General features: G+C 38.4%; 1 protein-coding gene across 1 annotated transcript in view; it reads left to right on the top strand.

The window, feature by feature from the left end:
- LOC126484991 (putative phosphoenolpyruvate synthase) overlaps nt 1-20,095 on the top strand; it is a 317,801-nt gene that overhangs the window by 276,237 nt on the left and 21,469 nt on the right. Inside the window, exons 25-26 of the mRNA XM_050108598.1 lie at nt 14,092-14,320; nt 18,645-18,719. Of these exons, the coding sequence (XP_049964555.1) occupies nt 14,092-14,320; nt 18,645-18,719 (304 nt within the window). The remainder of the gene's footprint in view (nt 1-14,091; nt 14,321-18,644; nt 18,720-20,095) is intronic.

The raw sequence follows: 20,095 nt of genomic DNA, 5'->3' as shown, positions 1-20,095 counted from the left end.
TCAGGTAACTCGCTCATAAAGCTATTGATACATTCACAATGTATACAACAGTTGATAAAGTGAATATTATTTGTGACAAATGTTGTCAAACTACTAGAGCAGTGGTGCGGCTGTATGCTGAAGAGTATCCAGATCATGCCAAGCACTATTGATCTCTCTTTGCAAACAATAAAAAAGAAAAGAAGAGCAATTGATGAAAGAAATTTAACATTTTAGCAGCAGTAACCCACAATGCAAATGTCACCAAGAGGCATCTCAGAAGTATGAGAGGTATCAATTAAATGAATGTTCTGTGAACACTAAATTCCATTGCATTTCATTCTCTTCACATTTTGCTGCATCTGCAGCTTTGTAATAATGACTTCCAAAATTGGTTACTGTTCTCTGAATGTTATCTGTGGAAAGTGCAATGTGATGCAACATATCTATGCAAAATTTTGTTCAAGGAGGAAGTAGTGTTTACAAACAATGGACAAGTCAATCTTCATAACGTGCACTTATCATCAACTGAAAATTTACACTTGCTCAAAGAAATGGGTAAACACAATGCTCTTAGTCTATCAACATTTGGTACATGTTTTTCAAGACCCTCTTCATTGTTCCCTGTTTTATTGATGGGAATGTAAGTAAATTGAAGTAGCTCAAGTTCCTAAGATATGCTGCTGCTGCTGCTGCGATTATTCGAAGACATCCCACTGGACATAAGGCAATCAGTGAAATGCCTTATAAGATGGGCGTGTGCTACCATTAATTTCAGATGAAATTCAGCATGGAGTATTGTTTCTCCACAATCACTTTGTAGCAAATAGCAATGCTCCAGGTCAGCATTTTGAGCACTTAGTATGACAGCCATGATATTTTAATTTTAATTTATTCACCTTCGAACATTTTACAAGTTAGTGGTGTAATTATTTACATATAAAGCTAAGATATATAAAATAGATAAAAATTTCTTGATATGTACATCAGTGACACATTGCTACATATAATGAGAAAATTATATATGTAGGAAACTTTCAACCAGTAATTTATTACAACTTAGTACAACAGTAGCTGGAAAATTATGTCACTTACATCTGATTCCTCATACTCTTTTATGGCGTAGTATGCTTCCTTCTTAAACCACTCTCCTAGAACATTCTTAAACATATTACAGGAAACAGAAAGGACAGCTTTTGGGAGTCTATTGAAAACTCTGGGGCCTAGATATTTGTGGCTGTAGCAAACCTTTCTGTAGGGTATATTAGTTGATTGTCTAGTTCTGGTTTTGTGATTATGTACAGACATCTTAAGGTTAGAATTATTTAAATTCTCTTTAACACCGAGAAGGCAACTATATGTACAGAGGCTTGGGACTGTCACAATATCGAGCTCCTTGAAGTGAACTTTACAAGATTCTCTTGGAGTCATTGCTACTATATGTCTTATAGCCTTTTTTTGCCACCTGAATACAGTTTTTGAGCTGAGGTAATTATCCCATAGAAGAGTTCGTAGGCACAGTGGGAGTGGAAAAACTGCAAAATATGCGTAAACTGCTATGGTTTTGCTTGCATTATTCCTCAGTTTGTATAGCAGACAAATCACTCAAGAAAGCTTTGAGCACATTTTATTCTGCATGACTCACCCAACTGTGTTTCTGATCTATGTGAAAACCTAACAGAGTGATTACTTTTGATCTTCATTGGGGACACTTAAATTGAAAACAATATCTTCAGTTTCATTTTTATTAATTTTTAAATAATTTGCCTGGAATCAGTTAGTGCATCAGTCCATTGCTACATTTACATGACATCGCAGCTCCTTTGGTTTATCAACTTGTGTGATTAGAGTTGTATCATCTGTGTACAAGGTAAAAATGAGGGTAAGTTGTTTATATATACACACATCAAAAAACCTTTTGCATTACCCCGGTTCGCAGAACTCCTGAAGATAGACGTTAACTGTGGATATTGTATCACAGAAACAGTCCCTTTGACTGTTCAGAGATGTCACTCAGCCCACCCAAAGATGTAAACAACCATGCATAAACAGCACCTATTAGACGGAAGGGGTCTGACAGCCAATCAGTCCCAGTCATTCCACCAGCATGGATGTACACGACTCATGTTGTCTTTAGTTCAACCATGCCCAAATGGTCAATACCGTGGTTCGATCATGTCTGCATTGTTACTGTGTGCCAGGAAGGGTTCTTAACAAGGGAAATGTCCAGGCATCTCGGAGGGAACAAAAATGATGTTGTTCTGACATGGATGAGATACAGAGAGACAGGAGTTGTTGACGACATGCCTCGTTCATTCCACCCACTATTGCAGTGGATGACCACTACTTACAGATTACGGCTCATAGTAACCCTGAAAGCAACACCACAGTGTTGTATAATGCTTTTTTTGCAACCACAGGACATTGTGTTATGACTCAAACTGTGTGCAATAGGCTTCACGGTGCATGACTTCACTCTCGAAGTTCATGGTGAGATCCATCTTTGCAACCACAACACCATGCAGCATGGTACAGACAGGCCCAACAACATGTAGAATGGACCGCTCAGGATTGGCATCATGTTATCTTCACTGATGAATGTTGCATATGCCTTCAACCAATCGTTGGAGACGTGTTTAGAGGCAACCCAGTCAGGCTGAATGCCTTAGACAAACTGTCCAGCAATTGCAGCAAGATAGAGGTACCTGCTGGTTTTGGGTGCCATTATGTGGGACCACCATATGCCACTGGTGGTCACGGAAGGCACTGTAGTGGCTGTATGATACGTGAGTTCTACCTTCTGAACGATAATGCAATCATATCGGCAGCATATTGGCGAGGCATTCGTCTTCATGGACAACAATTCGCGGCCCCATCACGCACATCTTGGGAATGTCTTCCTTCAGCAGACATAAACCCTATCGAACAAGCCTGGGATAGATTGAAAAGGGCTGTTTATGGACGATGTGACCCATCAACCACTCTGAGTGATCTAAGCCGAATTGCCGTTGAGGAGTGGGACAATCTGGACCAACAGTGCCTTGATGAACTTGTGGATAGTATGCCACGATGATTACAGGCATGCATCAATGCAAGAGGACATATTAGTGGATATTAGAGGTACCGGTGTGTACAGCAATCTGGATCACCACCTTTGAAGATCTCGCTGTATGGTGGTACGACATGCAATGTGTGATTTTAATGAGCAATAAAAAGGACATAAATTATGTTTATGTTGATCTCTATTCCAATTTTCTGTACAGGTTCCAGAATTCTCGGAACCAAGGTGTTTCAAAACTTTTTTTGATGTACGTATGATGCACAGGAATAGACCCAGTACTGAGCCCTGTGGAACACTTGTGTAACAGGTAATGAGTCTGGCCTTCTGTTGTTTATAGTTACCATCTGCTTTCTGTTGCTGAGGTATGGCTCAATAAGCTGAAGAGCATCCTCTCCTACTCCATAGTATTGGAGCTCTTTTTATAAGTATACTATGTGGGACAGTTTCAAAAGCTTTCCTCAAATCTAGAAGAGTTGCACAGGTTGTTTTCTTAGTCTCAAAAGTATCATATATTTTTGTGATGATAGTCCCAACTGCTTTGATAGTGGAAAGACAAGGTCTGAAACCATATTGTGAGGAGCTAAGTAGGTCATTTTTTTTTTAATTGCTGGTTCATCTGTTCGTACAATGTTCTATCATTTTTGATATGTTTGGTATGAGTTAAATGAGATGACGGCTATCAGGAGATACTTTGTCACCTCCCTTATGGATGGGTGTTACAACAGTAATTTTTAGGCAATCTGAGAAGATTCCTTTGTGTAGCATTTGGTTTATGATTCTGGTTAGCAGCAACAGAATTTCTTTCTTTATACCTTGTATTAGATGATTTGAAAGTCCATAGAAGTCTTCTGCTTTTGAGCTGCTAAGTTTGGCAATTGCTTCACTAACCTGTCTGTAGGATACAGGAGTGCAGCAGAAGTTGTCATGTTGCTTACCATCTAGAGCTGGAAGCAAAGCTAACGGTTTCATTTGCATCTTCAGGGAGATTTTTATTTGAGCCAGAATTTGTAACATGTGCATTTAATATGTGTGGTTGGATTGGAATGTTGTTGTGTTTATTTTCAGAGCTTATCTGATTTGATAACTTTCCATGCTGCTTTACTTTTAATTGTCAAACTGAGTATGTAATTGCCATTGGCTTTCCTCTTGACTGCTCTAATTTCTGATCTATACATCCTTCTTCCTGCTGTGTAAGCTTTCTTCTTGACTTCATTCTGTTACAATTTGCCATAGTGCACCATCATTTCTTCCCTAAGTTCGCACAGGTGTGGGATCCAGTTTCTCAGTTCTTGAGGTTTATTACTCCAGTTGTGCTTTGGGTGTTTTCTGTGGTATTTGGGATATCATCTGTCAAGTTTTTCTACAACAAATTTAAAATGTTTTGGGTTGAATGATTAGCAGATTGGTTTTTAAGTGATTCAATTTATGTTCGTTGATTGACCTGAGTACTCTTCCTACTTCTGTTGAAGAACTGCCTGTTTTGTTGTTTAGAAGTGTCTAAGCCACAGCCCTACATTACCTGATACTCCGAGGTTTACAGTATGAAATTCAGTTTTATTTACTTGAAAGTTACGTATTGTATTATCTAATCAATCCCTGAGCCTGGTTGGTTTGTCATTTAGGCAGTAGAAGTTTGACAACCTTAATATGTCTAATAGATGCTTCATGTGTTTGGTCTTATACCCAATATTTATGTTAATATAGCCAAACATCAGAACCCTACATTTTAATATTTTAAGAGCTTTATTATCAATTTTTTGGGGTTTTCTACAAATAATTGTGTGTTACTACTTGGAGAGTGGTACACTGATATAACTATTAGTTGAATTAGTATCATTATTTCTGAGACTTCAAAAACTGCTTTATACATAGAAAACTTACATCTATCGCTTCAGATTCTAAGTTACCTGTTTCTTTGATAAAGATTGAAACACCACCATGCTTCAAATTTGCTCTACAGTAACATGTTGCTAATTGGTGCCAAGCATGCCTGAGTATGTGCTTACTTACATTTGATATAATGGGGCAGATGCTTGTGGAACCTCTTATACTGACAGCAGAACAGTGGTTTTGCAACGCTGTTATCTTTTTGCTATTTGATCAAATCCCATACATGTTAATTCATTGAAGTTCTCTTAGAAGCTTCTTTAAGATGCAACAGAAAAAAGTGTGTAGTTCTATTTGGTGACTATGAACAATAAAAATTACTTGTGAGCATCAGGAAATTCACCATATTATCTGCTATAGCTTGGCAAAAGCTGCACTTTGATGTATTTATTCATTTTGGATATATTTGGGGTGGCCTGTCTTAGCTGCCTCATGCTGCAAATGGGATGTATGGTTCTGTGAGAATAATCTGAAGCAGCCCTAAGAGACCTAAGTTGGAACAAGGCCCTTGGAATAAATGACATTCCCTCAGAATTATTGAGATCCTTGATGACAAAACTATTTCATCTAATGAAATCTTCACTAGACTGTGAAGGCCCAAGGGATATTAACCAGTTACCTCTGCCTTGTGGTATCAGGCAGATGTGATCAGCACACTGCTCTCCTGGCCATTTTGTGTACTTTCTAGGGCACGGAGCTGCTACTACTTAGTCAGGTAGCTCCCCAATTGGCATCATAGGCAGAGTGCACCCTGTACTCATCCTCTCACCAAGGGAAAATCCTTCTCAGTACTGGGAATCAAATCCTCCACATTGTAGCCATCTGTGCTGAATACTCAGCTAAGGAGGTGAACAATTATTCCATCTGGTGTGCAAGATACATGAGACAAACTTCAGGAAGAATGTAATAATTCCAATTCCAAAGATGGAAAGTCCTCACACGTGTGAATATTACCAAACCATTATTTTGATAAGTCATGGTTGCAAAATATTGGCACAAATTATTTGCAGAAGAATGGAAAAACTGGTAGAAGCTGACCTCAGGAAAGATCAGTTTGTGTTCTTGAGAAATATATGAATATGAGAGGCAGTAGTGACACAAAGATTTATAATGCAGGACACGTTGAAGAAAGGCAAGCCTACATTTGTTGCACTTGTAGATTTAGAGAAAACTTTTCATAAAGTTTTTACTGGGTTGTACTCTTTGAGGGTTTAAAGATAGTGAGGCGAAATACAGGGAGCAAAATGTTTTTTACAACTTGTACAGAAACTTTACTGAAGTTATAGAAGTCAGAGTACATGAGAGGGAAGTAATGGTTGTGAGTGGAGAATGAAAGGTTGTAGCCTATCCTTGATGTCATTCAAACTGTACATTGAGCAGACTGTGAATAAAACCAAGGAGAATTTTAGAAAGGGAATAATGGTTCAGGCAGAATAAGTAGGGACTTAAGATTTTTCATTGAAATTGTAATGCTGTCAGTTATGGAAAAAAACTTTCAAGGGCAGTTGAATAGAATGGAGAGTGTCTTCAAAAGAGATTATATGAAGATCAACAATAATAAAACAAGAGCAATAAAGCATACTCAAATTAAATCAGTTGATACGAAGAGAATTAGAATAGAAAATGAGGCACTAAAAGTAGTAGATGAGTTTCACCACTTTGGCAGCAAAATAACTGATGGTGGTGACAGTAGAGAGGATATAAAATGTAAACTGGTAGTAGCATAAATATCATTTCTGTAAGAGGAATTTGTTAACATCAAATATCAGTTAAGTGTTACAAAGCCTTTTCTGAAGTTCTGGAGTGTAGCTTTGTATGGAAGTGAAATGTGGTTGATTAGCAGTTCATACAAGAAGAAAATAGAAGCTTTTGAAATGTGGTACTACATAAGAATGCTGAGAAAATGAAAAGATACTGAATTGAATTGGGTGAAAAAAAGAAATTTAGTGCACAACTTGACTAAAAGAAGGAATGGTTGAACGGGTACATCCTGAAGCATCCAGAAATTTTCAGTTTGGAAGTAGAAGAAAGTGTAGAGGGTAAAAATTGTATTGGGAGAACAAGACTTGAATACAGAAAGCAGGTTCAAATAGATGTAGGGTGCAGTGGTTTTGCAGAGATGAAGAGACTTCTATAGGATAGTCTAGCATTGAGAGCTGCATCAAACCAGTCTTTGTATGGAAGGTAACAGAACCAACAACCTGACATTTGCCTATAATCAGACTGGGAGAGGGGGAGGAGGACCTGACCAGAAAGATTATTCAAAAGTCATTAATCAGGAATACTGATCGTATGAATCTGAAGCAGAAATCTGTTGGTATATGTGCTATGTGTAGAGGAAAAACGATTGCATCTGTCAAAGAAAAATGATAGCATTCACAACACACAGAAATATTTATACTTCATAATTTGTGCTTTCATATGCTTTTCTAATATCCAAGTTGTTCAAACATCTATTTTGGATGTAGTTTTACAGGTAATCCATAAGTCATGAACACTGAAACCAAATTTTGGTAATGTGAGGTCATGTTTTGAAGCACACATGTATTATCACAAACCACCATAAACCCAACAGGTTCTCAAACCATTTGTCCATAATCATCTTGATCCTTACCACCACTCATCCTCTTCATATTTTCTCCCAATAGGATGTTATTTGTCATGGGTACTTGTAACAGGAAAGGAGAAAAAAAACAGCAGACATATTTCCTTTCAGAAACAGAAATACATGAATGGTTACTTTTATTTATAAACTATTTTTTTTTAATTCTATGGTGAGTTCTAATGTCTTTTTAATACTATTTGGATTTTATGTACATTTCAATATGCCCTGAATAGTGAAGTCTTTTAAGCACTTGGAAGTCTGTTATTTAAAATGCAACTGATTTATATATGTTGTTATACAACAACACAGCACAGATAATTTTTGTATATGTTATTATTTCAGATATACTATATGTAATGAGAAAATAATTTATGTATTTGGTTCTCTGAATACTTTCTCCAAATTTGCAGTGCACATTATCACTCTCTCTTGTAGTTTTACCATTCTTTGCTTTTGTGTTTGCTGAATTTTGCAGCCCTCTGATGCAATCTGTTACGTCGGGTATATGAAACAATAGTACATTTTGCATTTACAGTTTTGGAAATTTTCCTCATTAGCAGCTTATTTGTATCTACTTTTGGCTGATTTTATTCACATTTCTGGCTATTAAAATGTGTCACCAGGAAGGACAGGAAATAATGAAATTTTACTTGTTTCATATCAGTGCACAATCCACTGCAGGGTGAAAATTTCACTCTGGAAACATCCCCCAGGTTGTGGCTAAGCCACGTGTCCACAATACGCTTTCTTCCAGGAGTGCTAGTTCTGCAAGATTTTCAGAAGAGCTTCTGTGAAGTTTGGAAGGTAGTAGATGAGGTACTGGCAGAATTGAAGCTGTGAAGAAGGGTTGTGAGTCCTGCTCAGGTAGCTCGGTCGGTAGAGCACTCGCCCACGAAAGGCAAAGGTCCTGAGTTTGAGCCTCGATCCAGCACATAGTTTTATTCTGCCAGGAAGTTTCATAATTTTACTTATTGTGTGTATACAGTATAGTAGGAAGAACACATGATTAAATGTCTAGGTCATCTGGGTATACAGGGTATGAATTTTAGCAAAAAGAGGTTCCACTGCAGACATAAATAATGACTCCAACCCGGCTGAGCATCACGTCAAACTGAGGTTGAATGATAGAATGGTACACTGTTATATGCAGCTTCAATTTTCTGGCAGAATTCACCAATTGTAATGGCTCATGAGTGCTGGCATGTTAGTCTCTCAGCAACCCATGACCAGATGTGTTCAGTGGGTGAGAGATGTAGAGAACATGCTGGCTACGGCAACAGTCAGACATACCTGTAATGAACCATGTTGAGTTACCTTGTTGGAAGTTAATATCATGGAGACCTTGCAGATAATGCATGGCTGCCAGCCTTAATTATATTTAACCATAATGTCAAATGTTGTCTCGCCCGTCCAGAGTACTTCAAAGGGGCCGAGGTATGGGAGTTGCAGGGGTTGTCTAGTGGAATCATCCCTGAGCATAATTTGTTGAGTGCAGTTGGCACGTAAGTGTCCGGCGGGGAATGACTGACAGGCAGGTGTAGCCGTGCATGTCTTAAGTGGGTGCGCATTCTACTAATAAAGTCTGGGGAGGTGGGGAAATCCTCAGGTGCTTGAGGCAGGATAAGTTCTCGCTGAAAATGAATTCAGAGATGGTTCCCTGTAAGTCATGTTTAAAGGTCGATCGGAGGCCGAGTAACACCCAAGGAAGCCCCTCAGACCAGAGGCAGTCATGGCACCTGAGTGCAGGCTCAAACTGTTGACCCTGGTCAGTGGTGATGGTGGACGGGCAACCGAATCTAGTGATCCATGATGGGTAGAATCCCTTGGCCAAAGTTTCTGCTGTGATGTTGGGTAAAGGAGCAGCTTCCACACAACGAGACATGTGGTTGATTGTGGAGAGGATATATCTGTGGCCATGTACATGACGAAAATGTCCTTTGGGAATGTCAAACTTGCCAAGGGGGGAGGAGAGGTGTAGCGTCCGATTTTGTTGCGTTGTCAGGAAATGCATCCACATGTCCAGATTTGACAGTCATGCTTCACATCACATTTTTCCAAACAAAATGCTCGGTGACGAGGCGTGTGGTGGCACGAACCCCAGGGCAGGTGAGGCTATGCGAGCCGTCGAAGGCTTGTTGGTGCAACATGGAAGGGAGCAACAGCCGCAGAGTGTTGGTAGAAGAGTCGCACCATAGTTTGTCTGAAATGCTGGTGAACTTGGCTTTGGTAAACACAAGCGATGTCTGGTGATCCAAAAGGAGAGCTTGAGATTCCTCATCAGAGGCCTGGAGAGCGTTGAGGTTGGATAAATCAATGATGCGTGAGACAGTATTGACCCGTAAAAAGAAATCAGTGGGGGGATGTTTTCCATGCCTTTGATGTAGTGTACGTCTGTAGTAAATTGAGAGACCAGGTCGAAGTGGTGGAAACATCGAGGGGGTTTGTCCTCAGGAGATTTGCAGAAGGCATCTGCCAGTGGTTTGTGGTCAGTAAGGATGAAGAAAGAACGCCCCTCAATGTCAGAGCGAAAGTGTTTGACGGCTTCATAGACCGCCAGAAGTTCTTTATCGAAAGTGGAATACTTCTGTGCCATAGACAGTTTGTTCAAGAAGAAATGAAGGGGTGAAACCATGTCTCCTTTGCGTTGCTGTAAAACCTCCCTGAACGTGATGTCGTTGGCGTCCGTAGTGACGAACAACTCGGCATATGGATTGGGGTGGGCGAGTACAACGGAGTGAGCTAACGCTGTCTTTAGAGCTCTGAAGGCCTGTAGCATAGGTTCAGTCCAACAGACTGGCTTAAAGCCCAAAGTTTGTTTACCAGACAGCAAGTCTGTCAGCGGGGCCTGCATGGTGGCAGCAGAAGGTAGACGTCGGTAGTAGTAATTCATAGTACCCAGGAAATATCAAAGTTCTTTGTACATAGCCAGGGGTGGAAATGACGTGACAGCCCGCACGCAGAATTTGTGAGGCTGTATTCTGTCTGCGGAGACGGTGTAACCCAAAAATGTCACAGAAGACTGGCACAATTGGAATTTATCTTTGTTGACCTCGACACCTTTGGAGTTCAAGGTCTGGAGGACCTGGGATAAATGAACTTCATGGTCCTCAGTCAACTTGCTGAAAATGAGGATGTCATCCAGCAATGTAAAGCAGGACTTGAACTCTTATAAGATTGAGTCAATGAAACATTGCCACATATGTGCTGCATTCTTTAAACCGAATGGCATGAAGTTGTATTGGAACATACCAAGCGGCATGATGGTAGCAGTCTTTGGAATGTCTTTAGGCGCTACGGGTATCTGGTGATAGGCATGTATACAGTCAATCACACTGAAGATTGTGGCTCCCGATAACATATGGGTGGAATCGTTTATGTTCGGCATTGGGTAATTGTCCATGATGGTATGAGTGTTTAAGCATCTGTAATCACCACACATTCGAAAAGAACTGTCGTATTTGGTGAGGAGGTGAATCAGTGAAAACCAATTGCTGTCCGATGGCTGTTGAATGCCTGCCTCCAAAAGTTCGTTAATTTGCTCCTGGGCCATGCGCAACTTAATGGGGTTGGGGCATCTAACCTTGTGGCTAATAGGAGGGCCAGCAGTGGTAATTATCTTGTGCGTCATTCTGTCAGTGATGGAAGAGACTGAGAACTGCACACGAGGTTGAGTAACGTCCTGACATGAAGTTTTGGGACGAGTAGGGTGCAATAAGGCATAGCCAATAGTGCAAGTGAGAAAAGGCAACACGAAAATCGCATGCCTATTATGTGAGTGCGACGTGCACTTGTTTGGAGAGGTAGGCTGCACGCACAGCACAGAGCAGATCGGAGTGCGCAGCGACTGTCTGTTGTAAGCTTTGCCTTGAGTAACCGGCGCGGGCAAGAGAGGCGTTGGCATCGCGCAGGGAACGGCGATGGCCGCTTAATCTCATGGTTGTCACACTAGAGAGGGGGAATGTTTACCAACATGCAGGGTGGCTGCCTGTGCGGTGGGCATGTTCGCATCATGCGCATGACTGTCATTAGAAGCACTTTTCGAAACACATGGTACTGCATGTAGCAGCCGTGTGGCAGGTGCAGAGATCACTGAACGCAAATCATCACATGCAGTGAATGTTTTTGAGCTAACCTGATGAGTGTCCATGCTGGTGTCTGCTGATGAAGCTCGATCAGGTGAAGGATCTGTGGACTGCAGTTGCAGCAGCGAGGTACGAGCCGCAGTGAGCTCGTCAAAAGTGTGAGCAATGCGTTGTTTCAACTCGTCATTTTGCCGATGGAGTTGCGCTGCTGCATTGCACTCTGACAGTAGATTAGTGACGCAGGTCACAATCTTGTCCACGAGGGTGGAGCACTTGTGAACCAAATCACATATCGCGACGGAAACGGAACAACGAGCGTAAGTGCCTGAGCATGGTATCTGAGTGTCCCTTTGAAGACTACACAAGCGATCGATCATTACACGATTCTGGAAATCGTCCACTTCACCTTTCACATGTTGGTGTACACAGTCCAGTGGTACAAAACATGAGTCCATTGTTTGAGGTAATGGCGTAACACTCGGCCATTGTAGAGCTGCAAAATTTGAGGTTAACATCATTGGAGGTCGTGAATCACTGTCTGCTAGCGGCGAAACAACTGTTGGCAGGGGATTGGAGTGGCCTGGTAGTAATAGCTGAGCCTCCAAATCCTCATGTAAAACATTGGGTGAGGCAGCCATGGTGTCGAACATAAAACCTGTTGATTCCCCACAGCCGGCGAGGAAGTTTCGGAAGACGTAGAAACTTTGGGGTCACCAATATAGGAATGGGAATACGGATAACTGTATATGCAACAAACTGTTCCCATAAATGTCTATACATACATACATTTCAGTATTTCAACACAAAGAAAGATACTCGTGTACACTGTACAAGGTACAAATGCTGACTGAAATATTGACATGGCAGCTCGTCAGAGCAGTTAAGAGTTCAAAGATCATGCTTTACGTGGCAATGTGACCTATCAACACCACGAATCCAATGTTGCCAGGCAGAGATAAGTTTCATGTTGCATCGAATATATGGACTTTTTAAGACTGCTGGGAATTTAAAATCAAACACTGGACATTTTTATGTTAATTTTAAGTATAAGACACACCTGAATTTAGAGGCAATTTTTTAAAGGAAAATCAAGCATCCTATAGTCAATAAAAGTGATATTTTGTAGAAATTTAATAGGCTTATCTATGTGTCTTATGTGGATGAGAAATCAATACAGTTTCTTATCAGTGTGCATACCCAAAGTTTCTGAATGCTCTGCTTCATTTATTGTATTTTCTCAATACCTTATTATTAGTGAAACAGTGAGCTGGCTTAACATTAATGGCCTTTCTTTAAATTACACTAAAACAAACCTAGGCTTGCATATTGACAGCAAACTGAACTGTTCAAACCACATGCTGGATCAATGCAAAAGATTGAGTTCAGCAACTTATGCATTATGCATTGTTTCTTCTTATAGAAGTATGTAAATCATGGAGTCACTCTATTACGGTTATTTTCATGCCATTATGGCATATGGAATTATATTTTAGGGAAATCAACCACTGGCTAAAAAAAGTACTGTGTGCACAAAAAAGAGCCATAAGGATCATGTGCGGAGTCCATCCTAGAGCCACATGCAGGAATCTTTTTAAGAAACTTGGAATCCTTGCATCCACTGTGCAATACATATTCTCTTTGATGTGCTTCATAAGGAAAGAAAAATCAATTTTTAAACAGCAACTCAGTAATGTTATGACAGTGCAAGGAACTCCTGTTACATGTGGGAAATGCACGTGGCCCAGCCTGTCTTGTGCCATATTTGAATCAGCGGTGAGAAGAAAACATGATAGACACTATGAACAGGCAAATCTAAGTAGAGTACAGAAGAAGTCCATTTCACTGGCTGTAAGATTTTTAACGCACTCCCTTCAGGACTTAAGTGTTTGGTAGAAGATGGGCTCTTGTTTGAAAAAAAAAAACTTTAAAGGCAATTCCTATTACAAGGATCATTTTATACGATAGAAGAGTTCCAGAACTACAGTGTTTAGGATTTCTTGTATTGTTAACTGCGGATATATGCCCAAACCTTCATTTGTAATCCTGACTATTCTTTATTGTAAACACATATTTTGCAATATTTATTTTCTGTAACACTTATTATTTTGTAGTATTTATTTATCTCTTAAAATTGATTTTCTGTAGTAGAACCCAAGTTACTGTTTACTATAATATGAAATCATTTTGCTTTGTTTTATTGTGCTACCATAGATTTCTGACACATTCCATATTCTGTGATATTGTCACAACATGGATCACCAGAACAAGAAATAAATAAATAAGTAAATAAATTACTGATGATGTTACATTTTACATCATGCTGAACTGTATGTAACAAAAACAACAGTGTAGTATAAGCAGTAGTAATAGTAGTAGTAGTAGTAGTTGTTGTAGTAGTAATGATGATGATAATAATAATAATAATAATAATAATGATAATAATAATAATAATGATACTTTTTTCCATGGATTTTAAGAATCAACATGACTTTGAACATCAACTGAATGATGCTGTGACAGTGCAAGGAACTCCTGTGACACAAGGAAATGCATGTGGCCGGGCTTGTGTTGTGCCACATTTGAATCAGATATCTCAGCTGCAGCCAGGTGATATCCTGATAACACAGTGCACTGATATTGGATGGACACCTTACTTCCCTCTACTTGCTGGAGTTGTCACTGAAATAGGTGGTCTGATATCTCATGGTATGTCTATGATTTGATAAAACTGTCTGTGTTGTAGAAAATGCATAGTTCATATCAAATATGATTATCAGTTTTTTTGTTTACTTAAAATTCAAAAAGTCTGGGAGTAAATACATGAAAAAACAGTGAATTTAATTACCTTAATTCAACTTCACCAAAATTTTCAATATATCTGATACAGCAAGTAAACAGTTTTGGAACTTTAAAGATATCTTTTATGAAGAGCCCTGTTGAGGCCTCACAGAAGATCATATTAATGAAAAGGGTTTATATCTGAACTCTAGAGAGAATATGTAAGGATTTCACAACCACACTTCCTGATTTGTTCCCCTAAAGTGCTACAAGGGTACAACCTTTATTATGTTGAAAAAATACCTTATTTCTTCTAGTGCATTCACACTTCATTGCATTCTGATGTTCTTATTAAAATGTCTGTCTGCCCTAATTATTTCATTCCCTCAGTTTCTTGCTTACAGTGAAACAACACAAAATGTGTGTATGAACTGTACCTCCAATGCCTCTATGTTTTCTAGCTGTAGTTACAACATCATGATGCATAAAGGATTAATATATAGAGAGTGGAAGAATATACATAGTTGCTGCACTGAAATGTCCCTTACCAGTTTACCCAAATTTAAACACAAGTTACTTTGAAAGGTGGTCTTACAGAAGCTAATATTACATGTAGTGAAACAAATTAAATATTTGTTTATTTGCTGTCCATATAACAATCAGCTTTGGAACATTGTCATAGATTTTAGTTCACATATACAATGGTTTAGTTAACGTACATAAGTGCACACACTGATATAAATAACGAAGGTCAGAAATTATCATTTTTTTGTTGTTGCAAAAACAAACTTATGTTATCTACTACTGTTTTACAGAGAGACTTTACAACTCGAAATATAAATGCACACATTGATACAGTGTGTGAAGATCAGAAATAATTGGCCTAGCAGAGCAAACACAGCATTTGCAGGCAGTGGCTAATGTAAGCCAAAAGCTTTGTGCAGTGCACCAAACTCAACAACACTGAATAAACTCCTAATACTCAATAAATTCATCAACATCTATATGCAGTAATCAATTCACCACAGCTAAGTGCAAACACTGATATCTATACTAGCACAAAGTGTTTAAATATTCTCTGTGTCCCAAACTGTTACACTGGAAAAATGCCTAAGCCGTAAATTAGTGCACATTGAAATATTCCTAACATTGAACACACCTGAACACATATGGCTGTCTGGCCACTCAGCCTCACTGATAACCTTACCCAGCCAGCAGTGATTGTCAAAAAAAGAACATGAGCCTCTCACTCCTCACCTGTTTGAAAACTCTGTCTTGTGACTGCTACTGTAGTAATGTAAGCTTTTACATTCTAGACCACCATTGGAATACACTCATAAATCATTTAACATGTATTTATTTGAAAATATGGGATATACATTTACAATGCATTTTCATCCTGATACTACAGTGTTTAATTTTAGACATAGCAAACATCATGTTTTTAATTAAATATTGTACACTATAAATAAGAACTGCAGGAACCTAATCAAGTTCATGTCTATTCATAATGGCCATGCAGAACAACTGTAGTCAAATTATCATCTTACAGTATTAAGATTACCAAAATTTTCTGTTAAATGCATGTAAACAAATTGGGATAACAGGACAAACTGTTCATGTAACACTAATCTTTTATGCATCTGTCGAGAAATCTTTGGGTTGGCACAATGTTTACTATTATTAAACAATTTCTTTGTAACATTTATAAGCTGGTGTTAACCTATTACATAAATGTAGTCATTTTATGGCTGGCATCATGATATTTCCATCTGTGTGATGTATGCACATGTACTATGTTTATGTTAATGTTGTCACAAGAAATTTTACGCATAACTGTCAATAATTTACTCAACATTTGTTGTATGAATATGGTAGTAATTTTACTGAATTCTTCTTTTTATTGCAATTTCAGCACTGTCTTCAGATTTTTTGTAGCTTGTCTGGAAGTGATTTTTGTGTTTGTAGTGAATATTTAATTTTAACACAATCAGAATCTTGGCTTCTGCTTTGTGTCCATAACCATGTGGTGATTTAGTTTAGCCTTGCCACTGTGGAATTTCCAGGTGGCTTCTGTTGACCAGCTCATTAAATATCTACCCCATTTCCTCACTCTGTTATCTATAGTGACTTGGAGCACTCTACAGCTCACACCTACTGACCTGGCTCGGCCACTACATTGCAACTTGGTAGCCACACATCACTCAGCTAAACCTCTCATTCTTTGATTAATTTTTATATTGGTCATACTGCTCATAATGTTAGAAGTTATACAACAAATTTATTTGAGTGCCTGCCAGTATTATTTTTCAGCAAATCTGTTATGCTCTCTCATCAGACAAAAACCTATGGCTATTTGTGCCACACTTCTTTGTGTATGCACAATCTAGGCAAGAGACCTTTAGTCTAACCTGATATGGTCCACAAACTTGAACTGTTTTCTACCATTTGCTTTACCTATAACTATAACATCTCATGTAAAGTATATGAGAGGCTCATATACTTTTCAGATGGAACTGGTAGTCAATAAAGGAAGAAAAAAAACTTTTCAAATCTTTGCAACTACAAAGTAGATTTTGGGGTGGAGGTCAATGGCATTTTCCTCCTCTTGCCATGGTAAAAATGTATGTGATGGTGTAGAAGATACAACAAAACATGAAGTGAGTAAATCCAGCCTACAAAGAATGACCACAGACCAAATCCTTACAATAGAGGACATGTATGGCTTTTGCATGTATAACATTAAAGACATCCCCTATTTTCTCATCTAGAAACAAGAGGTATTCTTCATATCATAACAACCCTTCAAAGTAGATTTGAAAACTATGTAGCAATAAAAGGAACAAGAGATCCCACAAATTCCTTGGCATCACAGAAAACTTAGTTTGATGCTATGTAACATCAGAAAACAAAACTTACAAGGATCATTGTATCAGTAAAATTACATCTCTGTCTATAATATTGAATTACATAATGGCATTTGTATATGATGAACAACAGTGAATTGCACAGATTGAAAGAATAAGTTTGGAAACAATGATGTTTTTGTGCATTTTTACCACCTTGCTGACCCAAGAAAGTCATTTAAGAAATCTACTAGTGACAAAGTTTGGATACCAATGAAAAACATATTAACGAAGCTGTCAGTGCTTGAACTTACCACAGCAACTGGGAGATTTTATTCTATATCACAAAAGCTGTCTGAAGAAATAAGTGTTCTTAAAAAAACACCACCACAATTAGGAAGCACCACATCTCCATAGTATGTTAACTGAAAATATTTATTTTATATTTTTCAAGATAATATAAGTGTTTAGTTCAGTATTTTTTTAAATTTTTGCATATAATTAATTACCTCAACTTCAATGACAATTGATTAAATGTAACCAATATCACAAGTGAATTAGGGAACAGCTATAAGATCAATTTTAGTGTAATGTGAAGTACTGTATTTCCTCATTTTCAAAAATTCATATCTTCGTTCACAGTCAGATATCAATGTTACAATTTTTTACAGTACTTTGCTATCATATAGGTGTATAAAATGTGCAAAAAACTTTTGTAGTCAGTCCTACCAAAGAATATGAGCCCCAAACTTTACAAAAAATTAAGATTTTCAAATATCCAAAATTTGTAAAAAATTAAGGACACATTTGTCAATGTAATTGCTCTATATAAGGCTAGTAGTTTATAATATCTACCTAGAGAAAAAAATACTCTCTGATAAATCACTTCTCTGTTGTTCTTTTTGGGTCTAAAAAATTGAATTTTTTTCTAAATTTTCCATAGCAAACTTTGGAGGTCATTTGGATTGGTAATTTTGAATTTAAGGTATTTTGGGTAATAAACAATGTTGTAGAGAAGACTTTTCTAAAAGCAATCATGTCAACTGCAGTGTTGTAACTTAACCCAATGCAGAGATATTCAATAACGCTAATGTCTACAAATTGAAAAACCCTCATGCACTTACTAATAAACGTGGCTGCCATTCAATAAGGGTGCAAGGTAAGCTTTTTTAAAAAAAACTGTTTTGAACTTCTCAACTATAGGGCAATCACATGTAAAACAACCAAAATATTTAAAAATGGTCAAGTATCCAACTTAAATTTTATTGGATCACTTCTCTTTGATTAACCCAAAAAACTATAGACAATGCAACTATTTTTCCAAATAATGACCTTTATCTGTAATGGAGGTGTAATTTCTGGTGATTATGTTTCATCTTTAAGAGTTTCTATAATTATTATTTCAGGAGCTGTCATAGCAAGAGAATATGGCTTGCCTTGCATTGTTGGTGTTCAGAATGCTACCAAACTGTTCAAAACAGGTAAAAAATGTTTTTCCAATTTATGGATGGTTATCATTGTTTCCAGTCCCATATGCATACCTTCCCTTACTATTCCTGTTTAAAATATTCAGTTAAAAAATATGGGTCAATGTCTGATACCTACATATTATTTAACACACTGTATTATTAGTAGTCTGTCTAAAAATGCTCCGCTTATTGTAATGTGTATGTAACTCTTTTTGTAACTTTCTTTGTTATACTGTAAAAGATGGACATTTACTTCCATTCAGCAACTGTGTGCACTGATAATGTGAACCCACCAGCTTTTGGACAGTTTCCAGAAACACTTAGTGCCAATGCAGGATTTTTCTGTGGTATTTTTGCTGTATAAACTTAATTGTATGGAGAGGGAATAAGAATGAATCTGGGTACTTCATTTAAATTACTTGCTTCTGCATTCAAATCTCTTTGTTGCTGTTCATATTTGTTTAATATGACATTTCCATTCTCATACCCTCCTTTCTCCATATCTGACTTGTGACTATCTCTCTGCCACTTTAAACTTTTTCTCACTGAATACTGAGACTTGAATCTTTGTAAGTGGGCTTTCAATGGGTAGTTGGTGTCAGGTATGTGCCAGTTCAAGTTTTTCAGCATTTCTGTGGCATTCTCCCATGAGTCAAACAGATCATTAACCATTCATGCCCGCGAAAGGCAAAGGTCCCGAGTTCGAGTCTCGGTCGGGCACACAGTTTTAATCTGCCAGGAAGTTTCATATCAGCGCACACTCCGCTGCAGAGTGAAAATCTCATTCTGGAAACATCCCCCAGGCTGTGGCTAAGCCATGTCCCCGCTATATCCTTTCTTTCAGGAGTGCTAAGTTCTGCATGGTTCGCAGAAGAGCTTCTGTAAAGTTTGGAAGGTTGGAGACGAGATACTGGCAGAAGTAAAGCTGTGGGTACCGGATGTGAGTCATGCTTCGGTAGCTCAGTTGGTAGAGCACTTGCCCGCGAAAGGCAAAGGTCCCGAGTTCGAGTCTCGGTCGGGCACACAGTTTTAATCTGCCAGGAAGTTTCATTCTATTTCATCTCTACACAAATTGCTACAACCAGATATTTGTATGAGTTGACTGACTCTCACTGTAACTTTTTGTATATTTTACTGTAAGACACGACAACAGCATGACCACAATGAACCAAAGTTTATTCTTCTTCCACATACAAGCAGACAACAGCTGAAAACATAGACACAAACATAGAAACAATCCACATACTGATACAAGCAGTTACTGACAGTAAGCATGAGGGCTCTGGTAGATGGTGTGGTGGATGCCGTGCTGTGTCCACAAGTCATCTGGTCCACGGCAGGCAGCCTGTGGTGGCTGACCCACACAGATGCTGTTGGCAGAATACTCA

The sequence above is a fragment of the Schistocerca serialis genome, chromosome 6 (assembly GCF_023864345.2).
Source record: "Schistocerca serialis cubense isolate TAMUIC-IGC-003099 chromosome 6, iqSchSeri2.2, whole genome shotgun sequence".
Classification (NCBI taxonomy): Eukaryota; Metazoa; Arthropoda; class Insecta; order Orthoptera; family Acrididae; genus Schistocerca; species Schistocerca serialis.
The sequence above is the reverse complement of the archived record's forward strand: the minus strand, read 5'-3'. Positions and strand labels throughout refer to the sequence as shown.